Source organism: Glycine soja, chromosome 13 (genome assembly GCF_004193775.1).
Source record: "Glycine soja cultivar W05 chromosome 13, ASM419377v2, whole genome shotgun sequence".
Taxonomy (NCBI): domain Eukaryota; kingdom Viridiplantae; phylum Streptophyta; class Magnoliopsida; order Fabales; family Fabaceae; genus Glycine; species Glycine soja.
The window spans coordinates 29,189,934-29,208,504 of NC_041014.1; the positions used below are offsets into that span (position 1 = coordinate 29,189,934).

Genomic DNA, 18,571 nt, shown 5'->3' on the forward strand with positions numbered 1-18,571 from the left:
GATAAGCAATACATTAACTCTTACTTTGATTGAGCATGACATTAAAAATTTTCTTTTCACATTTTTTCACTCTTTAAGTTGAGAGATTGTTCTCAGGTTGGTATGTTATGGATCCGTTTGCAACTCATATACTAAACAAATCAAGTTACATCATGGTTATGGGCAATTGTAGCCTCGGGCAAGACAATTGAAAAGCCTGGCTCTGGTGCATGTTCCATTCTAAACGGAATGTAAATACCAAGGTTTCTTCTTTCTTGACATTTCTTTTCTGATACTGACATATATGAAAAGGGAGTTAGGTATTAGTATACAACAAAGTTTGCTACTTTCTTCTTCCTGTTGACCTTGACATTAAGCTTTTAATAATGTAAATATGTTAACCGTACTCCCAACTTCTTTCTATGAAAATCCCTAATTTTGGCGAGACAATTAAAGTGACTAAATTAGAGGGAGTGCAAGTAGGATCATAGTTCAAACCACACCAGTTCTACTACAGAAATAAAATATAGCATAGGATGCTTTCATGGCATAGGCAGGCTTGATTCTCTACTGCTTCTTTCTTTGTTTCTCAATGAAGACTCCACAAGTTCGACTTTCTTTGAATTTTCAGTATTTAAAAGTGAAAGTTTTTCAAGCGATGATTTGAGCAAGGACATCTGATCATCTCCTGCATAACTTTTCTTCCCTGGTGTTTTTTGCTGTTGGTGATTAGCTTTCGAAGCTTGCAAGTGCCTTCTCAGCCTTGCACTTACCGCATCAACAGAAGAATGCAAAGCATCCAACTCAACTTCCTTAAAGTGATCTGGAAAAAAAGGGTGTGATTAAGTGCTATTGAAATAGATTCTCAGTAGATAGAAATGACAATAGATGAACCAGAATGGGGAATGGTGTATGGGGTACAGGAAAAGTGAGAGCTAGAAACTGAATATGTCTAGATTCAGGTAGAGATCATGTGAAAAGCATACTATTATTGCAAAACATTACAGTCTTGTTTATATAAACTTCACCGTAAACACTTGCAAGAGAAGAAAAGAAAGTAAAATGAATTGACTTATGCGGTTGACTTACATAGAAACTCTCATCTAACTTTTTTAGAAACTAAGGAACATAAATTGATTTTAAATCATGGGAAGAACTCAATTCATTTTATCTTCTTATTTTCTTCAATAAGTGTTTATGGAGAGGTTTATCCAATTAGGGCCTAAATGTGAAACTTTGAGAAAAGGTATTCAGAATTTCATTAAAAGAGAAAAGTAAGGGATCGAACATCCATTACCAAGCTCAGATTTAAACTTTCGCTCTGCTCTGGACAGTGGTTTTTTGTGCACGCAAGGTAAGTTCCTTAATTGTTGCAAGCGCTCTTCCAAAGAATTGTGCATTTGAATTGCACGATCTATCCTTTTCTGTAATATAGCCTCTTTCTCGTCAACTTTCAAAAGTTTCTGTTGTGCATCACCTATTCGAGAATGTTGGTCATTAATGATTTTCTTCAACTGAGGTGCGTGATGCTTGAGCTCCAGGTACACCTATTATTACAGAAAATGTAATGGAAGAGAGCCAACAGTTATTATCAAAAAGCATAGCTGTATTCACATTTGTATAATCCCCTTTAGAGTACATACCATATAGAATATAGAACTAATGAATTAAATTATAACGAACTACCTCAATTCACATAATAATATACAATTTCTAATATATTCTAACAAGATATTCCTGTGCAAACATATATCAATAAACTTTTATCTTCATTTGAAAGAATTTGTAGTCAATTATTTAAGCAATTAAGCTACAACCAGCCTTCTGTAGAAATATTGATAACTCTTAGCCTAAGATTATTACTTTGATTTAGGTCAAAACTTGTTAGAGAATACAATTGAAAGAAAAAATAATAAGTAGCAAATATGATAAATATACAAGGTCAGAATAAGGACTCAGAGATCAACCAACAATAAAAGGCTGGGACATTATGATAGTCCTACCTTATGTGCATACTCCACATAAGTTTCATGAAACAGCTTGAAATACTGATGTAATGTTGATCGGCCTTCAATTGAATCAGCTGCAACGGAACGTAAACTTGGAGAGGCCTGAGGAACAAGTACCTCCCTGGGTCCACTAAGTAGTTCCTTGCTAATTATTGTTGGTATATCTCTCCCTTTTGATTCCCCCTCTGATGAAATGGGTTTCTTCTCCATATCAATGCTTACTGGAAGCAAGAGGTTCCAGCTTTTCATCTCAAGCACAACACACTCTAGAGAAAGTGTAATAGTTACAATCCATGAATATCCAAATGAATCTGATAATGACACAAAGCCACAAAGTGAAGGTTCTGAGGTGAATCCACTCTGGCAAGTATTTAGAACAGGGTGCACAGATGGTGTTTTCATCGTATCATCCTTGCCATTTGTCTGACTTGTAAATGGAAGAAAATGTAAAACTATTGAGTCAATCCCTCCGTCATGAAGGGAATATATTCTTTCTGGCATAAGCGTATCAATGAACAATGAAATATTATAACCACTTTCTGCTTTTCGTGGCAGAGCCAAATCAACAATAGCCAGTCTCAGCAAAGGGGGTGGATTACCCAACCAGGCATTATGATCAAGCTTCCACAAACTGCTGCTGGCAATTGACTCACAAATCATAGCAAGGCCGAGAATTTGGTCATGAGAATCAACACGAAGACGAGGTGGACTACCAACACTCCAGACAGGTTGGATCTCATCGGCTAGAGCATCTATCTGTAACTGCCCACCACTCCAGGCAGTCACCAAAATAGAATCTTTGCTGACTAAATTGTAGAGAAAACTAACAGCACGACCTTCACATTCTGCACTACGACCAACTGAATCTTCATTCCCATCCTGACCTACTCTTCGCAGAGGTCCCTAGAAAATCAAAAGACATAAAGTAGAGTCATAATATGTAACACTGCAACTGATGGAACAATCTGTTAAAGGCACTTTTCCATCTTATAATACAGCTGACAAAAGTCCAATTTAAAATATATGTATACCTGCAAGACAAGAGATGCATCAAATAAAGCATAAGAATGAGCTTTTAGCAAAGACAAGCTGTCTCCTTTAGTTTCTTGGTTCTGTAACTCCGGAAAAGCTGCTTCTAACCAGGAGATGGCCAACTTTGAATTATTTGCCGCAACAGAGTTGGCTGATATTTTTCCAAATGTGTGAGCATCATTGTATATTTCTACCAGAGACTCACATTTGAAGAGACTGTGGATAAGCAGAGAAAACAGTCACGAATTTAGAAATATCTATGAGTTGGATACAAACACTTTAAAGAAAATAACTGCCTCTGGCATGAAACCAACAACCATTACAAATGGGCAAGACAGCAATGTAGTAAAGCAATCTTCATCAAATATAATCGAGGACATATTGGTGATATTTCAGCAGTAAAGGAAGACAAAATAAATAAGAGCATTAAAATACCTTCCAAATGGAACAACTGGGCAAAGTACATAGATAGCCCCATTACTGAACAAAATAAAAACCTGTTGAATAGCACAATAAATAAAATGTTTAAAACTAATAAGTAATGTCAGTAGAGATTGAAAAATGGACAAATAAGAAAATCCCAAAACAGTTAAATAAAAAAACATCAGAACTTACACTGAACCGGTCCCATAAGTGGTCTCCTCCAAAAGAAAAATCAACTGGACACAATGATGAGGCCTTTCTAGTTCTACCAGGCTCAACAGGCTGTAAATAATATTCTTGCTCAGGTTGCAAAGGATCCACAGCCAGGTTGAAAAGTCTACAAAGATGAATTTGCAATTAGAGGGCAACATGACAACATAACTCAGTTAAATAATGTCTTATCCAACCAAGAAAGAACAGATATAGACAAAATAAAACAAAAGCAAAATGTATGAGATGTTGGGGTTAAAACAACTATTATATGGTTATGGAACATTTTATGCATGTGAAAATAATTCAATCAAAGTCCAAGAAAATGAAATAAAAAATGTTATGATAAAATTTAACTAATAGTTATAAGGATTAGAAAAAATAGAAATCAAACATAAAAACTAATGGTTGGATGGAATTTTCATTTTCTTCATGGAGATCAGATAAATAAAGGGAGCACATATTTGGCTATCAGCTAGGATTGTTATCCTCTCATGGTAATGTAGATATCATTAAAAAGACTTCAAATAATAGTGTAGGCAATTTGCTATAAAAAATTTGTCACCTATAAGTATTACAATATCAGACTGATATTTACTCCCTTGTGAAAGTGTAACCTCTCAAGTTTTAAATTTCAGCATTGCTCCTGAAGCCATTCCAACAGGAATATCTTTCCGGTCTAGCATAAACCAAGATGACCCATTGAACAAACAACATTCATGCTTCATAAGTCACATCATACCCACCATAGTAAACAATATCCAACACCAATATATACATAGATTAATTTTTTTAATAAAAAACAAAAAAAAAGCTTACCGGAAAACAGAGTCAGAAGAAAGGATTCCCAAATGAGTATCACTGTAAGGGTGCCATAATGCTTGTAACACACGAATATCATTGCCACCAGTGCAATATGTCTGAGAACCAATAGTAATAGTCCTACAACAAGATATCCAAAAAAAAAAGTTTCAAAAAAACTCTGATGGTAAAGATCATCACTCTGGCAACATCAAAACAATTACACTCATTATAATTTAGAGTATTGATACATAGACACCTGCATAGTATATGTATACACCTGATTAACACTCCTCATTTCTCCCTCTCTCTCTCTCTCTCATCGTATCATATCACCTATGGCATATATTTTTCTATCTCTCTTGAGGTATCTAGCAGCAAAAAGGTGTCCATACATCATTTTCCTATAATTAATAACCATCTCCTTCTTCCTATGCAATGCACCTAAAAAGTAAACTAGAAGATCCGATAAAGATAACTTGAAGACAATTTATTGTAATAAACAAAAAATAAATATGGAAGAAACAGCAAAGCATGATTAACGTGAACTAGTAGCAGAGAAGAAGCACATTAGTGAGTTCCACTTGGAACTGTACCTGCAAATCAAGTTCACGTCCTTCTTAGAGGCGCGTCCGTAGAGGTACATAACAGAGAGAGTCTCGGAACCGAAAAGGAGTATCGCTGTTCCTTTCCTGTTGATGGAGATTTTGCGGACATCGAAATCGAGCACCGCGTCCGATTGCAACACCTGTTTCAAATTCACCGCGAATTAGCATTGGATTCCATTTCCACGAAAGAAAACCTAAATGCAGAAAGAGGAATGAAGAGAGAGAGAGAGAGAGAGAGAGAGAAAAGGAAGGACCTTAGAGGGGGAAGCGGCGAGAACGGAAGAGGGATCGGGGTCGCCGAGACGGAGAGAGAGGCGGTGGAGGCAGCGTTTGTTTGAGTCCCAGAAGTAGAGGCGCGAGGCTCCGTCCCAGGCCAGGAGGTTCCGGGAAGCGGCGGCGGTGGTGGCTCCGCCGTGTGCGGTGAAGAGAGGGTGCTTGGGAAGTGGGACCCATTCGACTTCTTCTTTCGGAGTTTGGGAACGGCTTGGGCTTGGGCTTGGCTCCGAGCTCGGCTCCAACGTGATTCTCATCGTTGCTGTGATTTTTCTTCCTTCGTATTTCAGTTTCAGTGTTTCACCTTAGCAGTTCAAACCCTTGCTGCTTTTCTTTCCAGCGGGGTGGTGTGGTTCGTCCATGAGTAAGAACGACGTCGTAGTCTCTCCATTATTTTTTAAAATTTTCAAACTCCTTTTTATTTTTATTTGGATAAATAATCCCTTTTGTATAATATGAATATGTAATACTAATACGCGCGTGAAAGATACAAATATAAACTTTAATTTCTGAAAATATAAAAAATACAATAAATATATTTGATCGTTAATAATAGATTAGGGACTAATTATTATAATTTTAAAAAATTTATAATGATTGTGACAATATTTTAAGAAAACTATATCACATGAATAAGTTTTTAGTTATATAATTTTTAAACTTCATTAACAATTGAGAGAATGCATAGAATATCAACGGAGTTGAATTTTTATTATTTTGACGAATTCTTCTTACTTCTCTTTAACTACAGCAAAATAATTAATCATAATAATTTGATTATTAACTCTTAAATAAATGTGATTAACACAGGAAAAAAATTACAATAAAATGGTAAGAAAATTATTGTTTATGTTTAATCAAATATTATTTATTTAATTATTCTTTTATAATTTTTTCATAATAAAATATGAATGTCTATTAGTATATGCAATGACATTAAATTACAAATTATAATAAAAAATTGTTGATTTTTAAATTATTTTTTTTAAATCATACACATTTATTTTTTATTGACATTTAAAAAATCATAACCTTAAAAAAATCATTTCAAAGGAGGTGAGTATTTTTTACAAATTAAAAATGTCATTACAATTGTAATTTTTCCTAAAAATTATTCATGGATTTAATTTAACTATAATGTTTTACAATAAATATTTTTTTTACTTGAACCTTTCATCAAGCTATAAAAAAATGATTTAAGAGATTATAAAACGAATATTCTTTTTTCTTTTAGACTCAATTTAATTTACGAGTTTGATAAAAAAAAATTGTTGCAATCATTATAAATTTTTTTCTTTTAGTCACAATCTACTATTAACGTCGGAATATATTTATTGCACTTTTTACATTTTCGAGCAATAAATTTTTTAATTTTATCTTTCAAGGAAGCATTTGTCACCTAGTCAGTAACAAATTCGTTCCTTTGTACCACATTTTATTAATGGTGATAAAAATTAAAGACCAGATATATTTGTCGCACTTTTTACTCTTTATGTGATTATTTTATTTTATTTTAATTTACCTCTTGGTGGATTTTGGATCGGACGGGCTCACAAGACAGCCCAGAGCCTTTTGCAGGATGCTATTGTACTCTTATAAAGCCTTATTTCATTCATCCAGAAGAAGATTGTACTCCTATATTTTTAAATTTTCATCAAGGTGTCTAGCCCTCGGGTAAAAATTTGACAATAAATAAGTTTTTTTTTTGCTGAATGATCTTGGCAAATCGCCTCAGAACTATATTAATTATTATTCAAAGAGTAAACAGTTACATTTGTATCCTTTATGAAGGAGTCTTTAGTGAAATCAGGGATTGAGAGAAAATAGAAACAAATTTCTCTATTACTTGTCAAACCATGTTTTACAAAAGAATCTGCTAGCATGTTTGACTCCCTAAAAACATGAACCACACTATCAAGTTGAAAAGCCAATAAACTTCTGCGCGGATCATATCTACCAACTCGATAAAATCAGTGTCAACACATAAGTTATTATTCATTATTTTAATAACTTCCAAGGAGTCAGACTCTGAATTCTTAAAACAAAAAACATTGTCCAAAATTCCGCTTCAAGAATAGAAGAGAACATCAGTCTCCTAGAGAAAGCTTTAACAAGATTACCTTTAGAGGATAGAGAATTTTAATTCAGGAAAATAATTTATGAGAGAATTTGAATTTCTGTAATCTAAAATTCATTGTTTGGATGTTTTTTTTATGAAGAATTTAAAATTTTAGAATTTTAAAACAGAATTTTAAATAACTAAAAATTTGAAATTTTAATTTTCTTATAAAATATGAGAAATTGAAATTATTTTCTTACCGTCTTCTTCAAGAAATATCGTCTAACATTGTGGAACATCGTTCGAACCTAAGAACATAGAGGAACACGTATAACTAGCATACTAATCATATCTTTTCTTTTTTTTCATTCATTTTTTTCACTCTCATAATTTTAAATTTTTTTTATCCAAACACATAATTTTGAAAATAAAAAATTTCAAATAAAGTATTTAAAATTTTTAAAATTTAAAATTTCTCAAAATTTTAAATTTCTCTATCCAAACACACTCTTGTTGTCCGAGATAACCTCACCACATGAAGTTGTCTTTATGTTCTGACAAACAAACGCAACATCACAGTTCAATTTAACAAGATTGATTGGGGGAGCAGATCACCCATGAGAACCAATTTGACCATAGGGGTTTTCCACAAATTGTAGGACACGGATGGACTCATTGCTTCTACTGATGTCTTAATTAAAAGCTTACCCGATTAAAGCACACCATGCATCGGAATTCATTTATTTTGAAAAACAAACAGATTTTTATGCCACCAAATTTTGTCTAGCATCTCACCAAACCATTTGATTCCACTGACTTCCATCAAAGCTAGTATGATTATTAATATCCAACTCCATACACGGTACGAGTATCGGATACAATACAGCGATACATTATTTTTTTAAAATATAGAATACAATACATTTAGGATACATATTAAAAAATTAAAATCAATAATATATTTATTAAACATTAATAAAATCAATATTAAACCATCAAATATACTTAAGGAAAGATTATATCTTAATCTTATCAGATATATAAGAAATCTGATTTTATCTTTATTTTGGTGTTACCCATTTTTTTAAAAAAATTGATTTAAGTTAAATCTGAGTATCATGTTGTATCTGAGTTATATCGGGACGATTTTTTCCTTTTTTGAATTGGTCTAAAACATATGTGGGGGTACAATTTTTTACTTTGCATTAAAGTCACCTTTAGTTATAAAAATTCAATTTTCAATATATATATACCTTATGTTTTGACTTAAAACTCTTGAAGATCCACCAATTTTTCCACAATTTTGTAGCCCTTCCATTTCCCACCTTCCACTTTAAATTTGTCTTCAAGGAATCCCAACCATTCACAATACCTCTCCATAAATTCGATTCACTTCTCCTCGAATCAATAACAGGGAGAGTATCATTTTCGCACTTATATTTAGAACAAATCACTTTGACCCATAGATCATTTTGTTTCGTGCATATGGACCCCCCTAACCTTCATAAGCAATGCTTGATTCATAAGGCCAACCTTTCTTAGACCAAGTTCACCATCACGTTTAGGAAAACAAACGAAATCCAGTTTAGCCAGTGGAATCTTTTTGCATTTGTAGTATCCCCCAGACAAAATTTCGACAGTGTTGATCAATTTCTTCGCAAAATGAAACAGGCAGGTGAATGGTCTACATAAAATATGTCTAATCCTTCTTGATGGTTGAAATTTGTCAAGAACCTCCCCATCCCAAAGAACCTGCATGTTAGGAGTAGAAATACACCAATACACCATATTCACAAAGTGATAAGGAAAACCAATATCTCGAAGAGTATCCACAACAAAATTCCATTTGGGTCTATCATAGGCTTTTCCAAGATCTACTTCAATCACTATCCAACCATAACCTCTTTTTTTGTTCTTCATGGGGTGAACAACCTCTCGTGCAATTATAATATTATCTCCATTATTTCTTTTACGAATAAAATTACATTGACGGGGGTTAACAAGGTCTTACATCACTTTCCACATCCTAAAAGAGAGGATTTTAGTAATTTAGTAATTGTCTTATAGGACATATTACATAGGCTTATTGGTCCGAATTGATTTATATTGACCACAGGCTCAACTTTAGGAATGAGAAATATGGGTGTATCATTAATCTCAACAACCTTTCAGGCTCGTGGAAAGCACTTTTTATCACCTTACAAAATTCCTTCCCCACAATCTCCCAATTACCTTTATAAAACTGCTTGGAGACAATCAATTCCCGGGGCTTTAAAATTACCCATAGAGAATACAGCCTTTCTAATATCCTCAGCAATAACAGATTCATTAAACCACTCCAATCTATATCTAGGTGATTTTGGAAAAGCCTCTTGCCAGCAAAAAATAGTACTAGAGACATCATCCTTAAAAAGGTTACAAAAATACTCATTTACTAACCTTTCCAACTCTTCAAAATCCTCAAAAGTATTCTTTCTCCTCCTAATAATGTGTATTTCAGTCCCCAAAGGCCAACCATTTTGTACGTTGGAACCAAATCACTTCCTCTTTCCTTAATACCTCATGATGCTCTTGCCAGAAAGAATTTTGCCTATCCTCGAGGTAATTATCATAATTATCAGAATTATTCCCAACTGTCTGGACACTTTATCAAGAACTTGATTCTTTATGTAATTTTACATACTTAATATTTAAAGACATAAATAAATATATAATTTTACTATATTATAAAAAAACATAATAATAATACTAGCAAGAAAAATATTATTAATATTTATTTAAATATATTGTCTTACTTTAAAATGTATTGACATAGTTTATTTCTTTAAAAAACCATGTTAGCCCAGACTGGATGTAGACTAAAAGGATTTCATAAAAATAATTACTGACATATTTATTTATGAAGTCTAGTGCCCAATCCGTCTCGCCCATATATTTATTAGCAACATTAAACACCAGTAATAAAAGAATATTATATTTTTTTATTTATGAGAATCAAGATATATAATAAAAAATCTATAATAATTTACGTATTTTACTCGATCAACGGGAGCTACACTCCCTATTACGGATTAGAGAGCGCATTTATTAATGCTTATTCAAGCTGATGCTTAGAGTATTTAAAATAAAATAAGTTAATACAATAGAAAAGGAGTTATAGTGAGTTAAAATGTAATGACGTGAGGTCATTTATAGGATCTATTTAGCAAAGTTTCTAAAGTTGTTGAGTTAGAAAGAAAAATGACAAATTATATATATTATAAAATATGTATTCATTTAAAATATGTAAGGGCGGGGGGAGGGTAAGACTCATGCAATTTATTTTATATTTAATGATAAAAATTACATTAAAAATTAATATGTTGTGATTCTACATAAAGAGATTAAAATTTCTGAAACATGAAATTTTGAGTTCAATTTTAAAGTTATGTACTTGAAATAAAATGTTGAGAGAATTATAATTCTAACGTATGGCAATATTCTAAGAAACAAGCCTCTCACTTTTATCTAATAAAATATAAAATATTATTAACATTCCTCTTTTTATTAATGTACACTAAAAATATTCCAATGTGTGAAAGAGAATCTTTGATAGGAATTTCATTCTTCTTTTCTCTCTCTCTTCTTCTCTTTTTTTTTTAATAAAAAAACAACAATATTGAAAAGTTTAAGCTGAGAGATATAAATTTAAACTCAAGCCATACAATTATTGTAAATGAAATGTTTACTGAGCAGAAAAGCCAATTTGATATTCCCTTAAAAATTAGAGTTGGGGGTTTCCATATAGTTTTTTTTTATATAAAGTTTACTTTCGACTTTTCTTTGCATAAAATCTGTTCGAATTTTTTTACCATAAATTTTTAAGATTACACCAAAGAGTAAAATTGGTACCCCCTTCAAATTATAGATAAATAAATGGACAATACATTAATATTAACTTTTTCACCGGAGTTTGTTTTCTAAACTTCTTTGTCTTTTGTTTAATGATGCATTGAACTGGTCCTACTATTTAAAAACTAAAAAACAAATACAGGATTGTTGAAGTTGTCAAATTTATTCATGGTTGTAAAACGTATCCCCGATCCAATGAATCTAGGGCTACCCGTAATTTTGGGGTCGTCTTTAAATCAGATCCTCCATGCATGCACTAGTCAACCAATTTGACGGCCAAATCTAGTCTTTAACCCAAGCAACTTAGCCCCAAAGCCTGACTAGACCAATGAATAATAGTAGTGGGCAAAGATTGTAGCAATGGGGCATCATGAGGTGGAAACAATTATTAGTTTTGACGAGAGAAAGCTACAATATGGAGAAAAATGGTCTTTTATCTTCATAAAGTGTTCTCTCCTAATTTACATATATAAGAGTTTTTTTGTTTAACAAAAAAGTTGAATATATATATAACAAGTTTTTTTTTTGGTGGGCAAACTGTATATTTAACAAGTTTTTTTCTTTGGTAGGGCAAAGCCAAATACAGAGATAAAAAGTAACTTTCCAAGATTAATATATTCAACTTAATCAATAGCTGAAACAAAAAATATATTGATTAGTACTTTTATATAAATTGTAAAATTAAAAGTAACAAAAAAGAAGAAGAATTCACTATAATCATTGGACTAGTTAAGCTTGGCAAAATTTGTTGGATGCAAATCCATCAATAATTAACAATGTAAACAAATTTATTGGTATTAATGTCATTCACAATGTAAACAAATTTATGATTTATTTTATTTCTGAACGAGGATGGAATAGAAGAAAAAAAACGTGAGAAGTTGAAAATTAAAGAATAATAAACGTTCGGACTTTGAGACTGTTATTATGACTTATGACTAAAAGTAATGTTCTATTTTTTTAAAAATAAAATAAAATTGAAGAGTCTGTAAAAAATTATGTATTTTTTTATGGCAGAGCCACCCTGCAAGTTAGGTAAAAACTGACATTTTGTATTTTTGTATTAAAATAAAAACTAGATTTTTTTTGTTAACCCTTTAATATTTATTTTATGGCCATCGTCATATGATTATTTGAACTACCCATGTTTTATTTCAAACTTTATTTTAAAATGTGGTATGCGTATAGGAAAACGTCAATTTTTAAAAAAAAATCAAGATATATATCCCTTGATTGCTAAAAGCCTAAAACACCAAGTTAGTGCAACACTAAGAATCCGGTACCATATAACAATCCCTTAATTTTTATATATACAAGAAGATATACACGAAACAATTGCAAGGGGAAAATAAGAATAACAAAACAAAATAGTTATACATAAATCGCCAAAGATGAAGCTCTATTGTACATATATTAATTAGTAATTATACCTAAACACCATTCAACAACTTTATGTATCATGGCAGCGGTAGAGTGAAAACTTCTATGACAGTATCCGAGGTTAGAAAAGTTAGGTGTCAAGGTTACTGGCATCCTTTGGATAAACCTAAAATAAAGAGAAAAAGAGTAACAATTAGGTTTTGGTTTCACAAAAATCACTATTTAATTTTACAAAAAAATAATAGTTAGTCTTTCGTAGTTAAAAGATAATTACCGTAGCATCCCTTGACGCACGCAAGGACATAATATGATGAATAGCTGTAGCTCTGTTAGTTGAAAAATATCATATATACGTATAAATTGATATTGATATATCCTTTAATGTTGTAGTGGCACAGTGACTTCATTTGATTCTTTCTTCTTGAGGAATCTTCAGATACCTAGGATACCCATTTTTGCAAGCTGAAATCTGCGAATACATAAAAAAAAAGTAGAACATGGTTAATGCCTCGATCACTTTTTTATCTGTTTGTTCAGATAAACATGTAAAATATAAAAAAAATGTTACTACTAATATTATGGTGTGTGAGGCACGTGGGAATAACTTGTTCATGTCGTCTGACTAGGTGAGAGAAGCCCATCAATTAACTGTTCTTGTTAGTGGGCAACCTTCAACTTGCAAGGTGCCAATTGGAATGGCATCATGACAACATTGAAGGCCGTGATCTTAGGCTACAAAATTAATAGTTTAAATCAAAATAAGCTAACGTATCTCTGCATACCCCCACATGATCAAATACATTACCTAAATTTGTAAGAAAAACATTGATTTAACAAGAAATACATGAGATTTCTTGTTTGACATTTAATTGATCATTTTTCATCCTGATCAATTCATTTGAGGTAAAATAATATTTCTAATTATTATTTTATGTTCAAATCAAGAATCAAATCCAAAGATTTTAATTAAAAAAATTTAAGTATTAAATCACTTATATCAATAACTTTTAATAGATATTTATGAATTAAAATTATATATTATCCACTTTAGTCATCAATTAAGGTCATCTATTTCCCATTTTAGCTTATAAAGATTCTTTAGACACAAGGATGAACTAGACTTTAAAAAAAGATTTATATGTGAGACCAAGTATTATTTCGATTAAAAATGATTTTTTTTTATAAATACTATAAATTGAAGAATTGATGAGGAGTCCAACATCCCCATACGACCGCATATCCTCTTCTGCCCAATTTCCAACCAGCTCAATTTGGCTGTTTTGAAAAGTCAACAAACTATGTTGCCAAAGCTGAAAAAATAAAATACTAAAATGCAAGCACCAATTTGAATTTTGCATTCAAGCATTCATTGGAGGAGGAATTGTCACCAAACAATTGACCTTCCAGAGAGGGTGGGAAAATCAACCCTCCTATATATTAACCCCAATAAATAAGACCACAACGAAGTTTCCTTGATCATCAACAACGGTACTTAGGTGGGGCCTCACTACCTCACGAAAATTCCCATTTCTTCCCTCCGTGTCCACCCCGCGTTACCATAACAATAAAGTGAAAACTAATTTAGACTCGAAATTTAAGTAGTTACATAATGAGTAATGAGTGTATCTCAATTAATAACAATAACACACGGTTGAATTCGAAAGAAAAACTATATTTGATCTTTCAATATGATATATTCTTAGAAAAAGATAAAGGACTTTAAATATGATTAAATAAAAAAAATTGAGTAGTTTCTACGATATCTATCTTAGATTCTAACTTTGTTAGAGTCATTATACAATTTAAAAAAATACCAAGTTTCAAAATTATGCTATTTTCTTGCCAAATTAATCTTATTCCACTTAAACACGCAATTATTTTAATTTAAAAAAAAATGGCTTTGGTGGGAAGAAAGTGGCAAGTAGAGTGTATGAGGGGGAGACACTTACAGCTTCAATATCAATTTTGTAGACCAAAAGCTTTCTTCTTTCCCTGCAACTTGTTCTGTAGGCCACCACAACATGCCCCACGGCCAACGCACAAGAACACACGAACAGAGCTATTTCGGTGGCACGAACATACCCACTTCGATCAATACCCGAAACACTGAAGATGTAAACTGCTTTGAACGACACAAACATCAGAGACAAAACAGAGCACATGGTCGTGATCCCCAAATAAGGTCCATGCGAAAGCCTTGGTCCATCACACAAACTATAAACACCTATACAAAAATAAAAATAAAAAGTTAACAACCCGTTAAACAACCTTCAAAAGGGTCCTCGATAATCACTACAAAATCACACCTTTCTTTTTGTGTGTGCAAGCACTTAATACTAGAAAAATAATGAATTAGGCGACCAAATTTAGCGACGGAAACTTAATTTCCTTCACTAATTCTAGAATCACCAAATTTTGGTGACGAACTTTTCATAAAATTACATGTTCCGCTACTGATTTCAATTTACTACTGTGAATTTGAGTATATGTACTTACAGAAGATGATGAAGGATCGTATTATTGACACAAGGGGAATATCAATGAGAGAGTATCGAAAATCGTAGTTGTGGAAATGGGAAGCGAGAGTTTCCATGGAGAAAGAAGATTGAGAAAGAGAGGAGAGCAGAGCAGAAGGAACAAGTGCATCGGCAATAACAAGGAGAACCGGGGCGGAGAAAAGAAGAAGCGATATAACCATAGTGATCAAGAAGAAGAGAGTCTTCAAGCCCCTCAATATTCTTTTGGACTTCTCTTCTTTTGAGGAAAAACCCATGTTGGAATGAATGATCCAATTCTAATCCTGGCTCAGCTTATAATATATGAGGGTTTGTTGCAAAAGAAATAACTATATATGTGATGTGTTGTTGTGTGTTGTGGTCACAAGGGGAACGAGGGAGAAGGTTTTAATTAAGAGGGTGAAGAATTAGAGAAAGAAGGGACGGAGCAAGGAAGGTGCAGGCCAAGGTGCAGCAATTTTGACCGGACTTGTCCACTCTTTGAGTGATGACAAATGCTTGGGACTTTACACGCAGACCCCCTTATGGGTCATATAGAGGCGTTCTCAACACAACACTTTCTCTCTCTAAACCAACGGCAATACCTAAAAGCTTAAACCACAATTACCTATATTTATGCTTTCATGTTTATTATTATTTTTGGTGAGGGCTATTCCCTGTGTGTAGCAACAACTGCCAGATTCAGTTCTAGATCTTTGACACGTGTCCCCTTGGTTGTTCCTACTTCTTAATGATCTTTGATGGATTGGTGTACCACGTCATTCCACATGTAACATGTTTGTGATGGGATGAATCTTTTTCAAGTGAGTTTTTTAAAGAGGATTTTTTGTGCTATTACCATATTAAAAAATCACATTAACGGCTTCCCTAGATGAGAGATAGTATAAAATATAAAAGAGAAAATATAAACCTCCATTCCATTTAAGAGTGGATTTGAATGGTAAGAAAAGAGAAATATGATTAAGTAAGGAAAAAAAGTTATTACCATAATAAGTAATCTTATAAGAAAGGAAAATAATAATTGAAAGAAAATAAAGTTCAAATGAGATAGAACAGATTGAGAAAAAGTGAATACATAAATACAATTGCTCATAGTAAAATTGAAATGTGACATCTAAAACATAAATGGAACTATTGTACAGATATAAAATTATGTAAAAAATAATCCTGTGGCTAGCGTTAGTATGTGGTCAACAACATGATCTTTTACCATTTCATTTCAAGATCGATGAGAAGACATTATTTTTGTTTTTCATTTGGGGGTCAGAGGGTATGTGATTACTGATTACAATATATTTCTGCTAATCAAGCGGGTATGGTGGAACCGAAAGATTGTTAGCATGTGATCACATGCTGTATTTTGTCTTTTCGAGTCATACAGTTTATTTTAAAAACATGTATACAATGAACTTTGTTTTGTTCTGTAGAGGAGCATACAAAGTAGAAACTAAAAACTATTACTAACTGTAAGAGGATGATGATGTGATAGTATATTATTTGTGGTTCATGCAGCCTAATTGAATTCACCATCATTCCTATCTAGCTATCACTCAATCAATTTAGCAATGTATTCTCGTCCTTTTTGGTTGGCATGGGATTCTCTTGCCCAACAGACTTTTTATATTTTGTTTCTGTTACAGTTATAAATTATGATTTGCAACAGACGAACCGAATACCATTAGTAATATTATATATATAGTGAGAGAAAATAGAGATTTATTAATGTATATCTATATCTATCTACTTATTTTTTTTTTGGAAAAATTATTTTGATAAAGTATAATTCTGATTTTTTTTAAATACATCTAAAGTTTACTTTTATTAAAAACATTTACTTCTAAAAATAAAGTAAGTGCACAGTTGTATACAAGCAAATATTATATACGCACACTTTTTATATTAATAATTGTTAGTGCTATATTATTTATTGTAATTTTAAAATATACTTAGCTTTTCATAGACATTAAATTAATCGCATTCTAATATATTTTAATATAAAGGCTTCTTAGTAATATTTTTCCTTTTGTAACTCAATATATATAATTAATGATTAATTTTGAAGTTTTACTATTAGTTTTAAAATATATTTTGTTCATAAACTTAACCCTTTGTTTGGTTGTAAGGAAGGAAAGTGAGGGAATGGAAGTGAATAGGAGAGAAAAAAAAGAGAAATAAGTGAAAAATAGGTTGGAAATAAAAGTTGTGTAGTTAAAAAATAAATAAAGTTAAAATATTTAAACTTAAATTGTTTGGTAGGTAAGAAAAGAAAAAAATGACAATAAAAATATCATTTTATCCTTTAGTATTAACATTTATTTATTTATTATTGAGATATATATATATATATATATATATATAGTTTCAAATGAAAAGAAATTTAAATGAAAAATAAGAATAATTAATTTTAACCGTTAAATTATAATCATAAAAATTGATGGTTGAGATTAAATTTAATTTTTAATATACTAATTTGTAGATTGGTCACTTCAAGAAACAATCTAAAAAGTAAATTTTTAGTATCATTTTAAAAGTTAACTTTTAAAATCAATTAATAATGGATAAAAAAAGTCTACCTTTATATGCCTCTTGCATAGACTTACAAACAATGTAAAAGGTATTTTTTTAATTAATGTAAAAAGTCTTTTATGTAATAATACTTTCTCCATTGGATAAAGGTGATGTATTAAAAATTAAATTTTAATCTTAGACATCAATTTTTGTAATTATAATTTAATAGTTAAAATTAATTCTTCTCATTTTAATTTTTTTCTCATTTGATACATCTCCTATATAGGAAAAATTAAAAACTTATTTTCCTTTTCACTCATCCACTAAAAGTTCGGTGAATATTGATTTTAAATTTATTTTATATTTAAAGTCCTAATATAATGTTTAGAATCAATCGCTAATGATGTTAAAATAGATATTAACAACATTCCAAAAAAAGTCTTGTTCATAATACTCACCAATTTTAGCATATTTGAAAATGTTAAAATAAAATAAAGTACCTCAATATTTTTAGAGATTAATTTGATGACTTTTTTACGATCCAAAATAATGCAATCCAAAAAATATTAACCCCAATGATACAGCCTAAAAAATATTTATTTCAATAATACAAAATATTGTATCAAATGAAAAATCGATTCCCGCTAAACTGATTTCTCACTTGCTTTTTTTTTTTTTTTTTTTACAGTACTTTCTCCTGAAACTAATTTCTAAAGTATTATTTTTTTTCATAGACATTATGGAATCGATTTTAGGGGAACCAATTTCATAATGTGTGTTTTATTTTTTTCTTTTCAAAATCATGTTATGAAAGCAGTTCCTGTAATACAAAAATAAGCATATTTTTATTCCTTATATCTTTATTTTGTAATAATCTTACCA

At 31.3% G+C, this 18,571-nt stretch overlaps 2 protein-coding genes across 2 annotated transcripts; both read right to left on the bottom strand.

The window, feature by feature from the left end:
- Window positions 1-69: 69 nt before the first annotated feature.
- On the bottom strand, window positions 70-5,722 carry LOC114382518 (nuclear pore complex protein NUP88-like). The gene is made up of 9 exons (XM_028341994.1): window positions 5,317-5,722; window positions 5,051-5,202; window positions 4,473-4,595; window positions 3,636-3,780; window positions 3,456-3,517; window positions 3,020-3,236; window positions 1,983-2,891; window positions 1,277-1,526; window positions 70-802 (listed from the first exon to the last, which is right to left on the bottom strand). Exons 1-9 carry the CDS (start codon window positions 5,590-5,592, stop codon window positions 522-524), a joined length of 2,415 nt encoding a protein of 804 aa, XP_028197795.1. The 5' UTR covers window positions 5,593-5,722; the 3' UTR covers window positions 70-521.
- A 6,843-nt stretch (window positions 5,723-12,565) lies between these two features.
- LOC114382680 lies at window positions 12,566-15,776 on the bottom strand. Its single transcript, XM_028342250.1, has 4 exons — window positions 15,162-15,776; window positions 14,615-14,889; window positions 12,940-13,134; window positions 12,566-12,831 (listed from the first exon to the last, which is right to left on the bottom strand). The coding sequence occupies exons 1-3, from the start codon at window positions 15,436-15,438 to the stop codon at window positions 13,069-13,071; spliced, it is 618 nt and encodes a 205-aa protein (XP_028198051.1). The 5' UTR covers window positions 15,439-15,776; the 3' UTR covers window positions 12,566-12,831; window positions 12,940-13,068.
- Window positions 15,777-18,571: the final 2,795 nt, after the last annotated feature.